The 15,724-nt window shown below is 48.1% G+C and overlaps 1 protein-coding gene and 1 long non-coding RNA gene across 2 annotated transcripts; both read right to left on the bottom strand.

The window, feature by feature from the left end:
• Positions 1–10,015: 10,015 nt before the first annotated feature.
• Positions 10,016–14,193, bottom strand: LOC306815095 (maestro heat-like repeat-containing protein family member 6; the record flags this gene model as incomplete). The annotated part of the gene is made up of 12 exons (XM_079331723.1): positions 14,140–14,193; positions 13,810–13,958; positions 13,405–13,552; positions 12,998–13,185; positions 12,775–12,915; positions 12,391–12,505; positions 12,077–12,214; positions 11,331–11,801; positions 11,074–11,175; positions 10,733–10,821; positions 10,392–10,588; positions 10,016–10,101 (listed from the first exon to the last, which is right to left on the bottom strand). Exons 2-12 carry the CDS (start codon positions 13,947–13,949, stop codon positions 10,016–10,018), a joined length of 1,815 nt encoding a protein of 604 aa, XP_079187849.1. The 5' UTR covers positions 13,950–13,958; positions 14,140–14,193.
• A 73-nt stretch (positions 14,194–14,266) lies between these two features.
• Positions 14,267–15,464, bottom strand: LOC306815100. Its single transcript, XR_013777318.1, has 3 exons — positions 14,883–15,464; positions 14,548–14,612; positions 14,267–14,445 (listed from the first exon to the last, which is right to left on the bottom strand). It is a non-coding gene; the product is annotated as an uncharacterized lncRNA (long non-coding RNA).
• Between the last annotated feature and the right edge of the window lie 260 nt (positions 15,465–15,724).

Genomic DNA, 15,724 nt, shown 5'->3' with positions numbered 1-15,724 from the left:
GTCTGTGGAGCAAAAAGAGGGACTGAAAGGATGGACTGGCTTGAAAAACAAAGAACTTTGATGGATAAAATAACAAACTTAAAACTGCACGGTTTAAGGGTCATTGTCCAAAGACCCAGGGGTGTGGCAAACATAACAATGCCCAGGGGTATCTGTATATCAGCAAAGGTCCAGTCACAAACACGGTCTAGGAGCATGCCCCTGCATGTGAGCAGGCCTGAACCAACTGAGAACAAGAAGCAGAAACATGACCTATTGTGGAATAACCCCATTGACATGTCACCTCCCATGGTCTCAGGTTAATGCCTCCTGCATCTGCAGGTGAAGCCGCTCCCCTGTCCACCCCCATTTCCACAGCACTCAATCTTTTGGCATATAATAGACAGTTTCAAGAAAATAAAATAATTTGCACTGCAATATTCAGATACATTGCAAGTAAAGTCTTTACCAGCATGTTCCTCTTCCATTCTAGTTGCAGAAAGTTGAAGTTTCTACCAACATTTGTTATAAATGTTTAAAACTTCCTGGCAATTGCCTAAATAGAAACATCATCTTGCCATTAACCATTCCTACCATTTATATAGCTGTGAATAAACCTGTATTTAAAACAAGAAAACTAAAAGTCTCAGGAGATAAAAATCAATTTGTGAAAAATAATAAACAAAAGCATGCATAACAGAATGTCTTGAAAGAGTAATGAAAATATTGACACATGCCAGGAATGAGACAGATCCATATCTCCAGAACATCTCAAAGGAATCAACATTCAGCTAGGGAGAAAAAAATCTCAAACAAAAAGAGTAAATTAAACTGGGAAGCCTGGAAATTTCTACAAACCAACTTTAGTTCTGGTACCAGACAGAACTCCAGGCCCCTGCAAGCGCTGCTTGGGACAAATCGATTTTTTAAACTGATTCTGCTAGTTCTTTGTTATTAGCTTGAGCTGTGTGCACACCAATTTTATTTTTCCTTTTATTATTTGTGGTCAAGAGAATATATTTTGATTTTTCATTTTTCAATCCAATAAAGACAATTGGATTAAGACATCTAATACAAAAGTGCCTTTGAAACTGAAGTTTTTCATGAATCTCATGAATAGTAATCTACTTATCCCTTGTCATATATAGTGGAGATAAAAAAGCAAAGTGTTTACTTAGGCAGATATGGAAGTCCTGTGTCTATACAGATCTTGTAAAAGTAGCAATTCCAAGAGCAGTGAATGAAAAAAGCTAATTTCTACAAAAATATCACTTGATTGGATTTCCAGGTGAAGTTTTTTCCTATTATTTGTTTATTTAGAAGGTCTCCCTCTGCTAAGCAGTTCTAATAGGATCAAAAATGGAAAGTGGTCAAGGGGGGAGTTGGGGGAAGAACTAAATTTCTATAGACCAATCTAACATCTTACAAGAGTGTGATTTGGTTTTGAATTTGTGTTGACAAACATATCTGCTTTGTATTTCCATTTCCACCGGTTATAGCTATGAGGGGGGAGGCTAGTGTTTCAAATTCCAAACCAGTTCCAATTTTCTGTCCTTATAGCTAGATGTTCAGAAGAAAACAAGACATCAGTGGCCACGAGGAGCCTGAAGTGGGCAACACATCTCACCAAAAACACACTTTGAAACCTGTTTTGCTTTCTGACAGAGGTTGAAACATCCAAGTATTCCAAAGGGCTGAAAATATTCCCACTGAACAAACTGATGTTCCATGAGGTCTAAATCATGACATGGCCATCACCACCAGAGACTGCCAAAAGCTCAAAATTTCCTTACTTCTGTGATGAGGCCCTCAGATAAATTCAGACACTTTTGAAGGAACTGCTTCCAAGGAACTTTGCTCAGTGGAAATGGAATGGAGCTGAATCCTGCTGTTCAGGTATAAACACTACTCCCAAATCTGCAAATTTTCACTTCAGTCTGGCTCCAGCATGGGCTCCAGCACTCACTGCTGTGAAAAGAGGGAAGAACCTGGCCTGGTGTCCCTTCCCCTGCCCTCCCCTCCTCTTGAGCCTCACTGCATTCTGTCTGCCCTTCTTCCTGCCAGCAAATTCTGTCTGGCCCTGTTCCTCCAGCCCCTTCCTCAGGTATGGACCTGCTAGATCCTGCACTCTGCAGTTTTAAATTATTATAGAGGCAGGAATCATTTCAGGCTGACCAAACTCACTGACAGCTCAGGGCTCTTCAGCAAACAGCACAGCCCTTTGTGTCATACGGCAGAGGGGACACCTTCAGTAATTAGGATTTTCTAAGTAATGGGGATTTTCCAGACTGATGTGAGCTCTCTCTGCCATTGTTCTAGTATGATTATTGCCACATGCATGCAGGAGAGCAACATCAGACTGATGTTACACAGCTCATCACTCTACTAAGTTCCGTGGCTCAGGATCACATCAGTGTTGTTCACTGGTGCCCTCTGTGGCAGGCAAGGCTTCTCATCCTCACAGACTCTCAATAACACAAGCCCATAAAATATGGTCTATTTTATTGATTCATATCCTTAGCATGCCCAGCAGCACTCTTTCTGTGTCCTACTTCAGCTGAAAATATAATTAGGGGAGGAAATGTGATTGTATTACACACCTGTTCCATGAAATAATTAATTACATGAACAATGTCAAAGACACTTCAGTATTCACAAACAAAGGTAGAATTGTTGCACTTTTTGGCATTGCATTTTCTTTGAAACATTCTTCAAACAAAAGCTTATCTAACTGCACCAGCAAATAACTTTCAACTGCAAATACTCTTAAAGAGACCTTTTTTGGAGAAAAATTATGCATTAAAGAAAATGTCTGTAAGAAAATTGATTAGCTACTCGAAAAACTCTTAGGAAATGTCACAAAAGTTAAGAGTGTCTGCGCAGAAGTTAGGTGCTGACAAAGGTGGCAGTGTGTGACACGGTGCAAGCTGTAAATGATGTGAGGGCTCTAGATAATACTGAAACAAGACAAACCCCCAAACTTTTGGAAGCAAAAATATTTTGAGTGGTTTAAAGACAACACTGGTAAGTTAACTGAAGACACATGTGGAAATCTACCTGGTTTATAGTGAATTAACATAATTATTGTAAGGAGTCATGCACTCCACAACTGCTTCAGTGCTGCTTAGCAATGAGATCCTTATGTCTGTGAGCAAGACAGAGATGTGGGATTAAAAATGCAAGTAAGCAGGGAAAGAGACAAGATTCTTTTTATTGAAAAGATTAAGAAAAAAAAATCACTGAAAATAGCATCAAATTTCACTGCAAATAGCACAGAAGAAAGACCATTCTGATTTTCATCTAGTTCCCCAATATGATGCAAAGATCCCAGGAAAATGAGACACAGTCAGGGACACAAACCCTGGAAGGCTGTGGAGGATCAGTCCTTCAAGCATTGATAAAAGGAAGTAATAATGATGGGTTAAATATATATGTGGATAAAAAACAGCTAAAGATCAATAGGATCTTTGATGCCAGGAAAACTGAAAGCCTCCAGACTGGGGAAGATTTAAAGAGGGGAAAAAACAAAATCTGCTGAGGGTGGAGTTAAATATTTGTTGTCCTCAGCATTGTTAAAGATTTGACCACATTAATTATGTGTAGGATAAAAGGACTGACAGAGGACAATTATGGTGAGAGTTGTTAACTTTTATCTGATTCCATTCTCCAGGGTTGATTTGGTTTACTAAAGACAATTGCTTTCATTTGCTGATTAATGATACAAAAAGGTGCTTTGTGATAAATGCACCTGTTAGAAAGCTTCTTTGAAAAGGCAGAACATATGAAATTGATCATTTGATATTAAATGATGCAATAATTGAGGAGTTAAAATACAGTCTCCTGAACATTACACTAGTTTATATTGGTAGCACAAACCAGCAATAGAATGTATTTTATTTCTTGTCATTTACTTGTTTAGACAAGCTATATTACTAGCACATAAATTTACTAGGTCCAGTACCACAGAAAGGCTGCAGATACATTATAGAGTCCATTTAAGGGAAATAAAGTAGACACCTTTCATATTTTTACCCTGACAGACACATGATCAACAAACCAATATTGGCAGGGGTCCTTTGGTGAAGATTGCTGTCAATGTGGAAATGCCATCTTGAATTTAGAAATCCAGGGAACAGAGTTACCAATGGTGATGCTCTAAGCTCTCCCACAAAGGCAAATGTGTTCCTGAAATTGTTGGTTTACTACTCCTTAGCATTTATTGTCATGGTTTATCATTAAACTGATCGAGAAAATTTAATATTAACATTTTTCCTTTGTTTAGATCTTGTTCTGGGTGAAATCAGCTGTGTGAAGTTCCCTCACCAGCTCTCTTAGAAAGATTTAAAGGATTTCTTCCATCACACTCAAACCTTTCTGGGAGCTGAGCAGTCTCTGTGTGCCAGTAAAGGAGCTGGAGCTTAAACCATCACCACTGTCATTATCTGCTAATAAAGGACGATAAACTGATGACCTTAGGTAATTTAATTAGCATAGCGTGACTTAGTACTACTGGACCCCAGAAGAGACCAATAAAGAGGCAACAGCTCTGGTTACTCTTCCAGTTCTTCCAGAGGGCAATAATTTCCCTTCTGCTGCTCTCAGTCAGCACACGGGCGGGTTGTCTATTTACATCTGTGCCTGAAGAAAACATTCTGTCCAGATGGGAGCCCGAGTAGCATGCAGAATAAGCAGTGAAAAGCTGGTTTTAATCTGATTACCACTCGGCAGAGGTGCAGATACACCTAAATATTAGTTGAAGGTTGTTAACCAAAATATCAAAACAACAGAGCTGAACACAAGGCAGAAATTGGCTCATTCCTATTTGCCTTGGCAGAATGCATCACTAGGTGACCCAGGAGAAATATCTGACATCTCTCCTGCTTCCTCAAGGCCAGATTTTTGTGTTTGAAAACTGAAAAATTCTTCAGCCCGTCCTCGTTCTGTTAATGACTACAGACATCACAGTGGTGAGCCTGTAATAAAGCGGTGGTGAAAATAAAGTTGCAGGAAGAGCACTTTTACTTAAAATTATCCAGGCCTGCTTTTTTTGGGAAGTTCTTGGAACTTGAACCACCCCATTACATTAATTTTCCTACATTCAGGTGTTTGAAACATGACATGAAAAAGTCACTTGATCCTTTGCATGCTCTCTCACCACATGTGTGTGTGCATGTCTGAAAATCCTTGATTTCATTTACAGGGTAGCTGGTTTCATCCCGAGAGGCAGGTTCTTACCGGGGTGTGGAGTGCCCCCATCCCGGGGGGATTCTACCTTGGCAGAGAGCGTCGGGTGAGGGGCGTGACTTAAAAGAAGATTCCGCCCCTCCAGCCTGTGGGGCGTGCCCCCACAGCCAGGAAAAGACACTCTGTCTTATGTTCCAGTACAGGATGTGACCCAAAGTAGGTGTTCAATCACCATCTGCTAAAACCAGGTGGGGCAGTGATCCTTATCTCCCTGGCAGATTATCCTCTGCTAAGGGGTCATCTGTTAAAAACCAGGTGGGGCCAGTGCTCTTTATCTTTTCCACAACCCATCCTTCCTCCAGGAAGATCGCTTCTGTTAATCAGCCATTAAGTCCCACTGCATGACTGATAGTGTTCCATCACCCCACTGGGAGATGCTCCAGCTAGGGAGAGGAGCCAAGCCTTTCCTAGCTGGATAAAAACTGAGATTTGGAACACCAAGGCAAACTTTTTCCTTTAGATTCCAGAGGAAAAGCAGGTCCTTCTACATCATTGCTGGAGCTTTGGAGGAAAACTGCACTCTTCTACAGGACCAGTGATTCAACAGACCCACATCTGTCACTCCAGGGGGACTGCAACCACCATTTAATTGGACTGCTACCAACACCCTGACTGACTGATGGAGTGACAGCTTGTATTCTAACCCTGTGTGTGTCTTGTTGTTTTGTATTACTGTATTTCTATTTTAATTTTCCTAGTAAAGAACTGTTATTCCTCTTTCTCATATCTATGCCTGAGAGCCCCTTAATTTAAAAATTATAATAATTTGGAGGGAAGGTATTTACATCCTCCATTTCAAATAAAAGAGGCTCCTGTTTTCTTAGCAGACACCTGTCTTTCAAACCAGGACAGCCCATTTTGCCAGATAAGAAATTTCCCCAGAATGTTCATCTTTTCCTATACATTCATGGCTTTAAATTCTACTGTAGTGTTCCTGCCTTGGTTTTTTCCATTGATTGTCCTCCTCGACCCACCAACTTTGCAGTCCCCTGCTCTCTCGCTCTTGAACCCCAACCCTAAACTCCACCGCTACCCTCACAACTCTACTCTCATTTTCGTCTCAGTCCCTGGCTCAATAAAGGATCTCAGGATTTTGCTAAACCAACACCTGTCCTGTTTTTGTCTTTTCCTTTTGGTCATCAGTGGCTGCCTGAGGTCCGAGACTCCAGGGTCTGGGGGAGTTGTTGCCACCCTCGCTGCACTGGGGCTCTCTTTAAGGCCAGAGTTCATCAATAACCTGAAAATTCTTCCTGCAAAGGTTTTCTTATAACACAGCTTATCTGATGATCATCCTTTTAATAGACAGATCTTGCCTCCTTCATCACATGCTGCAAAATATTTTGAGAATCCATTAGGAATTTTAAGACTTTATCAATAGCCAGTCGAGGCTTGAAACTTTCATTACAAAATGTTGACATTAATCATCGGATCACAGGCCATGCCTTAGCAAAGCTGTATGACTGCTGCCTACATTATGCTGCATTCATATTGGACTAGACCAGTGAAAATAAAAAATAAAAAAATATTCTCAATATGTTTCAGGTTCTCCCTTAAAACCAAGATTGTATTATATTTAAATTCCTAAATGAATTATTTTTTATTTTTAACCAAAACTTAGAATAAGTCCTCTTCAAAAGTGTCTTTGTTCTCCTAGAAATAGTGGGGCATTTTGCCCTTTCTTTTAGAAGCACAGGAACCAGTTTCAGGGACAAGATGTCATCAACACCTGCAAAACAAATCCTCGCACTTTCTCTTCCACTTCTTTGAATAAATGTTTATTGCCAGGACTTAAATACAGCTCAGCTAGGCAATGACAATAACTTAATCAGTGTATGCAGATAAGACAGACATTTAGTTGCATTGAGTTTTGATTTTATTTTCTCTGGATAATTTTAGATGGCATTACAAGGAATATTACAGTCTTATATAAAGGAATTTAATCAGAGGACTGGTGGTGAACTGTGTAGTATTTTATTTTACAGTGAGTATGCTCAAGAGGTACACAGCACTATATTAATTTTTGGCTTGCATTGACTTTCTGAGTTACAATAAATGGACACCAGTCTATGTTGGCTTAGCAGGCACTGTTTTGTTGTTCATGTATTTACTGTACTATAATTAATCCATTTACTTCCAGAGAAAAGCTATCACCAATAAAAAGCAAAGTAAAAACCATTGAGTCAGGCATTTTTATCTGAGAACAAGATATCAGACAATTATTTTGGCATTGGAAAAACCACAAAAGACCTGCTACCTTTTATCTTCAGCCTTCATAATGCTCCCTGCTCTGAGGAACAGAGGCAGCAGGAGCAGGTGGGAGCACAGGAAATGGCACCTGTAGATGTGAAAACAAATAAATGATAGTGGGAGACGGGACACATTGGGACAGATGCTCAGAGAGAAGCTGTGGGGTCTGCACCTTCAGGGCCACTGAAAACTCACCTGGAGGCATCTTCAGGCAACTTGCTCTGTTTGAGAATTGTCTGGGAGACAACTCGGGCTGGAGGCCTTCTCATGGACCTTCCCACAGCCTTGCTTTTATCACTCTCTAAAGTATCCTTTTTGTCAATTTAAAAAGGAAAAATTATTGGGGCCAGTGTGGGGGGTTTGCTTGGTTTTTGTTTGTTTTGGTTTTGGTGGTTTGGTTGGTCGGTTGGTTGGTTGATTAGTTGGTTGTTTTGGTGGTATTTTTTTGTTTGTTTTGGTTTTTGTTTTTCAAAGGCACTGTGTTGTATTTTAGAGGCATTTCAATGTAAAATTGCATTGTAAATGGCCGCTCAGATCTGGAACCCAAACACAAATTCCTGCTGAAGAGAATGATGTGGAAAAACAATTGCATGGAGCAGTCACCAGTCTCTTACTTGTTATATTTAGAAACCATAAAAATGAATATATCTACAATACATACTAAAAAATGCTAAGACAAGGATGTACTACCAAATTATACCAACTTATCAGTGTAATCAAAGGTGCCTTAAAGGAAAATAATACAACAGAACAAAGCCCAAAGGAAATAAAGATAATCAAAGGTCCAATATTTTTTTCTCAAAACATATCTTTATTTTTTCAATACGAGGAGCAAAATTAAATATCCCCTGCCACGGAAGTGTGTCCCTCTGTCCTCCAAGAGTTGAGCCTGTGGTTTTGGATGTGCCTTTTCCAACAGCTGGAGCTCTGTAGGACTGAAAAGAAAGTTGCTCTTAAGCCTCCTCCATTGAATAGATCCCTGAAGAGGGTATGAGGAGAAAGACAGAGAGCTCACATGTCTGGCAGTCACAAAACTGTGAGAGGACACAGAGTCCTACTCAATTTATGGGGAACTGAAGGTTTTACAAAGGGTACAGCACTAAAATATATCTCTAAAATAAGCCTGTATATTAAAAAAGGACTACATTATAGTTAACTACAAATTCTTGTCTATAACATTATTATAAATTTTGCATAATTGTAGTAATAAATGAATACATTTATCACATTGGGGTTTTATCTTAATGTGCATATTGTGCATATACTATTGCCTTTTTCCTCAACTTGGAAATGAAAGTCAAGATACTTTTAGTAAGGAGATAATATAAAAGTGGATTGTTATTTGAAGCTTCTCAGGGGGAGTTATGGAAAGATGACCACAAAAGCCCACCTCTGAAGGGGGAATACATTTTTATAGGTGTTAGGAAATCAGCATTAAATGATAAGAAGCACCAATTAAAAAAAAAAAAAAGTGGTTATACAATTCCCCCGTGGTCAAATACCTCTCTGGAGTCCCCCCCCGGCGGCATGGGTTGTACTGGTCCATGAAGATGTATCTTGAAGAACTGCTATTAACCTTGGTTCCCAGGAAGAACCAAGATAGTACTGGGGCCCTGAACACTGTAGGGCTTGGAGCTCTGGAATGTGTTTTGTCTTTCTGGTTAGGAAAAGACCATGGAAAATTACTGGGAAAAATAACCAATAATATAAAAGGCCACAGAGCTACAACTACATGGGTGAAAAATACAGAGGGCACATAAAAGGAAAAAGGCAAAAACCAAAATAACATCAGTGTGTTCCACAAAGGTATTCTGATTTACAGCTCCCAAAAAGAGCATTGGGGCTCTGAGGTGGAAGAGATGATGCAGCTCAGACCGCTGCTGAAAGGGCAGTAACACACTCTGCTGCAGGTGCTTGGGCTGCTCTGCGCAGGCCCAGGCAGATGCCAAAGCTGCTCCTCACAGCCTTGTCCCTTCTCCTGCCCCTCTGCCAAGTGCAGCGGGCCTCAAGCACTGAAAGGACCACAGGGACCCAAAGGGAGACAGTTGCACCTAATTCACTCACTGGGGGCTCCTGGGGAAGCCTCTCTTATCCAAAGGCATTTCCCCTAATGTATAGGTTTCCAGAGAAACCCTAACCCTAAACCTAACCCTAACCCTAACGTAACCCAGGAAACAATTTTTCATTTCAAGAAGGCTCCTGCTTTCTTAGCAGACATCTGTCTTTCAAACCAGGACAAACTCCAACACATTGTGCAGCTGGACCTGCAGGACAGGGACCTTTTCAGCCTCATCTGCCCTTGTTCCCGTGTTTCACTGGACACAATACAACATGAAAGAAAGCAACAGCAAGGGCTATTGTGTCCCAGGGCTTCAGTTTTTTCACCATAGCTCCACAGAGACGTGGGGAAAGTGAACAAGACAAACTTTATTAAAGCAAAGCGAAGCAAAGGCATGAGCTGGAAGGGAAAGAAGAGGATGGGCTGAATGGGGGGAACTGTCACAAGGGAGAGAGGCAGGAGAAGCTTGTGGAGCTCCTCACAGGCTCAACTGGGAGCAGCATCAGCTGAGTCTGGAGCTCCAGCAGCCTTGAGAGGAGGAGACACCTCTTCTTTCCCAGGCACTTGAAGGGCTGCAAGAGAGAGGAACAGAGCCACGGTCAGAGCCGGGATCTGCACAAGGGCCCGAGAAGAACCTCCTGCCAGGACCATGGCAGCCAGTTCTTGCCATGGTCTGGAAGGAGCAGGAGAAAATGGGATCAGCCGCAAGGTGCTGGCCACAGATCCCCCACGGCTCCTTGAAACCTCCGTGTGCTCTGCCCACGCCACCCGTCATGTGCACAGGGAGCAGAGCCCTCAGCAGCCGCACAGGGATTGCAGCTCCCCCGCCACACCCTGCTGACCCCGCAGTGCCCTCACTCACCCTCACGGACGGGCTGGAGCTCTTGCTGCTGCCCCGTCACCTGGAGCCGGAAGATTCCTGGGAACACAGAGCCTGTCGTGGCCCCAAGCAGCACAGCTGCCCCCCCGCCCCGGGCGCAGCCAGCCCTGAGGCCGCACGCCCTCCTCCCCCAGCAGCGCTCAGCCCGGGCCCTGCCGCATCTGCCGCCCGAGGCTCGGCTGGAGAGAACGGCAGCAGCCCTGAGGGCAGCCGGGGCTCCACCAGCCCAGGCCCGGCTCCCGCTGCGGGGGCAGCACCTGGGCTGGGGCCGAGCCGCGACGAGGCCGGCATGGCAGGGAAGGGACCCCGGGCTCGTGGCTCACCAATGAACCTCCTGGCCGCCCCTCGCTGGGGCTGCGGCGGGCTCTGCCCGGTGCGGCTGCTCGGGTGCTTGGCTCTCGTCCCCTGGCGGCTGCAGAGAGAGCACAGAGGGAAGAGTTGGCACTGGCTTTGCCCCTGGGCTGGGGCTCTACTGGCACCACCTCGGGGCCAGAGGATCCGGGCAGGAGCCTGCACATCCCATGCCAGGGAGCAGCGTGTGGGGCTCAGGCCGGTGCCCTTGGCTGTGGCACTGAGCGGGGGCACAGCTGCCAGCGCCACACACTGAGCACCGGGGGCAGGCTGCTGCTCCAGGCTGCGGCTGGGCCTTCCAGGCTGCCCTTACCAGGCCATCGTTGAACTGCAGCGCCTGCTCCCTTGTCAGCATCTGCTCCAGATCCCTCCTCTCAAGGAACCGAGTTGCAGAAAGCAGTGTTTTGTAAGAGGCCTGAGAGAAGCAAAGAGCCAGAGGTGGCACGACAGCCCAGGGCAATGCAGGATGTTCATCCCTCTGCCAAGGGCGAGGCTGGAGCCTGCCAGGTGCAAGGGCATTAGGCAGCCAAGCTGCTCCCTGGGGGACATGAGCAGCCCACAAGACCTCACCTCTGCCACATCCTGGTTTTCATCATGCCGGTAGGGTAAAAGGGACAACAGGCTCTGCTTCACCATGGTCTTCAGGAGCTTTTTTCCCTTTTTCACTCTTAGCTCCATCACTTTTTGAAACAGCTGAATGGAAAGCAGCTGCACATGCCTGTTGTCCTGGTGGCAAATGACAAGAGATTTCAAGATCAACTTTTCCCAGCTCCCCTGAGCAAAGGCCCAAAATCCACAGGGCACAAAGTTTCTGGGCAGCATCCAAAGCCTGTGGCTAGGGGCACAGAGCCTTACGCTGTCGAAGAGTGGCACAAGCATCTCAGCCAGCATCGGGGCAGTGGTGCTGCACCTCGTGGACACCAGGATGTCTTTGTCCTGGAGCACATTCATGAGCACAGAGAGGGTCATCCTGACCACCTCTCCGTCTGCATGGCTCAGGAGCTCCAGGAACGTTGGAGACAGTTCGCAGAGGCTTTCGGCCTGTGTGGAAGACAAGGCTGTGCTCTGAATCCATGAAGGGCTTCAGCGCCGAGACCGCCCTGGCACTGCAGCCTGCTGCTGCTGCTGCTGCTGCTGCTGCTGCTGCTGCAGGGCCCAGGAGCCAAAGGCACATCCCGAAGCACTGGGGCAGCTGAACCAGGAGGCCGGAGGGCTGGGAACAGCTGCCTCAGCTCCCAAAGCCCAGCCAAGCCCAAGGGGCTCTGTTCCCCGGCCCCACGCTGCCAGCGCGGCCTCAGCCACTGCCCCCTTCTCACCATCAAGGGAGACTTGCTGAGCGCCACGAAGCCTTTGAGCGCCAGGCGACGCCTCTCCGTGCACTCGCTCTGCAGGTGCTTTGACATGATCGTCAGCATCCTGCGAGCACACACGTTCAAGTCCAGCACATCCAGGAACTGAAAGGCAAAGGGCAGTGACAGGGGAGCAGCTGGCAGGAGCCTGCCACAGCCCAGGGCCAGGGCCAGGCCCAGGCGGCAGCACCAGGTGCAGCACCGTGTCAGGCGGCCGCAGCCCTGAGAGGCCAGAGTGCTGGGAGGCGGCTCAGGCAGGCAGCGCTGGCCTTCAGGCTCACCTCCACAAGGAGAGCCAGGGCAGGCAGATCCCAGCGGGGCTGCTCCCTGATGAACACCTTGAGCAGGCAGATGGTCATCGGGGTGCATAAGAAGGTCAGGTGACGGCGCAACTCCCTGGCAGGGGGAAAAAGGCACCAAGGTCCTGAGCCAGGCGGGCAGAGCTGTGCCAGGACTCCCTCACAGAGCTGTGATCTTTGCCCAGCACCCTGCCAGGGGACGTGGACGCTTTTGGAGGCAGCTGCTCCTGGGCACCCTCCTCTCGCAGCTTTTTCCAGTCTGCCCTGCTGTCCCTCAGTGACAAGGCCCACGTGGCCACAACCACAGGGACTGTGTGGGGCTCTGTGGGCACAAATGCCAGGGGCAGCAGGGAGAAACAGTCTCACCTGGCCAGCAGACCCACTGCATAGTGGTGGGTGTTGGCACACAGCAGGGTGTCCCAGACACGCTTGCGCTCCATAGCCAGCAACACCTCATCGCCACACCGCTGGCGGCAGAGCAGAGCCTTGATGATCTGCACCGCAAATCTGTGTGCAGAGCAAAGCCCAGGTCACGCTGGGAGCACTGGCTCTGGGCACAGGGGCGTGGGAAGGACAGGACAAGCGGGACCTGTTGGGCTTAGTGGGAAGGCTGTGTTCCTCCCGGCACGCTCTCCAGAAGTTTTCAGCGTCCTCCGGTATCTGCTCTGTGGTGACGAAAACTTGGAAGAGCAGAGCCACCAGCAGGTGGGCGGAATGAAAGGTTATTGTGTGCTGGCACTCGGGCACCTTGGCAATCACCCAGAGCACCACAGTTGTCTGCAAAAGACAGAGCACCTTAAGACAGCGTTCAGTGCCAGGGTGTCCATGTGGCAGGGCCTGGCAGCACCCGGAGCACCCGGCCTGCTGCCCCCGAGCCTTCCCCTAGGCCAGGTTTCAGCCCAGTGCCTTAAGAAGGGAGATGCAGGATGGGGAGGGCATGGAGAGCTTCTGGAGAGGCGACCTGGGGGCAAGCAAAGGCGAGTTTCAGAAACTCACAGCCAGGGCCAAGACAGCCTTATTGTCCCCACTGGAAGTGGATCTGCTGTGCAGTGGCCAGTCCTGCATCACATAGAGCAGCGTTGGAAAGACTTTCTTAGCCGCTGGTTCCCATGATCCTATAGTTCTCCACATCATTGCAGCAGCTCTGTGGGACCAGAGCTGCATGTCAGAGAGATCTCAGCCCCCAGTACCATGGCCTGTGCAGCTGCATGAGGCTGGGTGACAGAGCCCTGGTGCCCCGAGGGGCAGGGAGGGAGCATGGCAGCAGGCTCAGGAAGCAGAGGGACCTGTGAGTCCTGGAGATCTCTGCCTGTCTGGCAGAGCCCACTGGACAGGCTCTGCAGGGCCATGGGCTCTAAAGGCAGGTTAGCTCTGAGCTCTCAAGGCAGTTATGCCCCATACCTGTCACACGATGGGGCACAGTACAGCAGGGTCAGCGCCACAAGAGTAGGGTGTTCTATAGCCAGCCCGCGAATGTGGATGCGCAGCCCGGCATCCACAGTCCCACGGGACACAAGGCTCTGGTAAATGTCCCTCACCATGATTGGCACCTGGAGGAGGCATGGGGAGACTTGAAGTGCCGTCCAAGGGAGCAACTTCCCCAGTGTCGCCCAAGAACTGATTCCCTTCCCACCACACTGTTCTGGCCTCAGAGGCCAAGGTGTCCCAATGGCTGTGGTTTGAGGGGCCACACCATCCTGGAAGGCCTCCAGGCCCGGCCTCAGGGCTTACCTGCTGCTGACAATAAAAATCCTTCTGCTTGACAAGATCCAGTGTGGGGGCAAGAACCAGGGTTGGCGTGGTGTTAGTCTTTGAGATGCCCTGTGCTATTTTGGTGTCAGTGTTTGTGACAGCCACATCCTCAGTCAGTGCCCTGTGAACCATTGCCCTGTGAGAGATTTCTGTGCACTCTGTGGATGCTGTGCTAACATCAGGCTTTGCTTGCTTCTCGCTCAGCCTGGAGTCAGCCTCAGCTGTGCCCTCAGTTGCTTTGGTGGTGGTCTTTCTACGCCGGATGCACAGGAACCTCAGCAATATCTGCAGCAGAATGGAGGGCAGGAAGAGAGGGACATTCCATGGAGAGTTCAGGGTGTCATGCTCGGCTGAGCAGTGACAGCAGGTGGGATTGGCTGCAGGTACCTGTGCTGCTCTGCGGAAGCGGCCACGGGCAGGGTCCTGCTCTTGTGTCCGCTCCACGGCCGCATCTATCAAAGAGGGAGCGCAGCCAGAGCTGAGGGGCTGTGGGAGAGGCCGGAGCACACAGGCCAGCCCTGCGCTCCCCAGGCAGGGACAGCCCCAGGATGGCCAGGGGATGGAGCACGGCCACCACCGGGAGGTGAGCCCAGCCACTGTTTGGTGCTGTCCATGGGCATGTCCACAGGGGAGGGCATGGCATGGCATGGCATGGCATGGCCTGGGATAGGGGCAAGCTGGCCACAGGTAGGAGCCCTTCCAGGCCCAGCTCTGCCACTTACCATCCTGCAGTGGCTGGAACTGCTCTGACTCTTCAGTCTGCTGTGTGGGGGCAGCTGCAGGGCCTTTCTTTCTCCCCCTCCTAAACACTCTTAACAGTTTGAGCACTCTGCCTGCCATCCTACTCTGCCCTCAAGGGCACCTTCAGGACAGATGCTCCAGAAAACCTGCAAGTCAGGAAGGTCTGCAGTCTGGCCGCAAGGCCAGCCGCAGGAGCAGTGCCTCGGAAAAGCTCTGGGTCAGCAAGGAACGAGCTGGCTGCGTGGGGCTCCTCACAGCACAGCTCTGACACGTCCTGTCCCATCACATGCACCGAGCACTGTGGCGTGGCCGCGTCACTGCCAGCACCTGTGTTAGCAAGGGCCCATGTCACAAAGGGCCATTGGACACGCTGTCACGTGCCCTGAGTTCCACCCCACCCCACGTGTTCCATGTTAGAAGGAATCCATTGCCCCGAGTGCCTAAGACAGCCCAGGACACACCAAGATCAGCAAAGTCTGGAGGGATGGACTCTGGACGGTGCTGGGAGCCCATAGCCCAGCTCGGTGCTGCTGTCTTTGCACTTGCAGCTCCCAGCAAGCAAGATGCCAAGAGTTAAAACACACCAGAGAGGGAAGATGTCATTAGGGTGTGCATAAAGGCCTTTGAATTCAAAAGAGAGCTTTGGGGCTCTCAGGTGGACAGAGATGATGCAGCTCAGACCGCTGCTGAAAGGGCAGTAACACACTCTGCTGCAGGTGCTTGGGCTGCTCTGCGCAGGCCCAGGCAGATGCCAAAGCTGCTTTTCTCAGCCTTGTCCCTTCTCCTGCCCCTCTGCCAAGTGCAGCGGGCCTCAAGCACTGAA

The sequence above is a fragment of the Erithacus rubecula genome, assembly GCF_903797595.1.
Source record: "Erithacus rubecula genome assembly, contig: SUPER_Z_unloc_8, whole genome shotgun sequence".
NCBI classification, from domain to species: Eukaryota; Metazoa; Chordata; class Aves; order Passeriformes; family Muscicapidae; genus Erithacus; species Erithacus rubecula.
The sequence above is the reverse complement of the archived record's forward strand: the minus strand, read 5'-3'. Positions and strand labels throughout refer to the sequence as shown.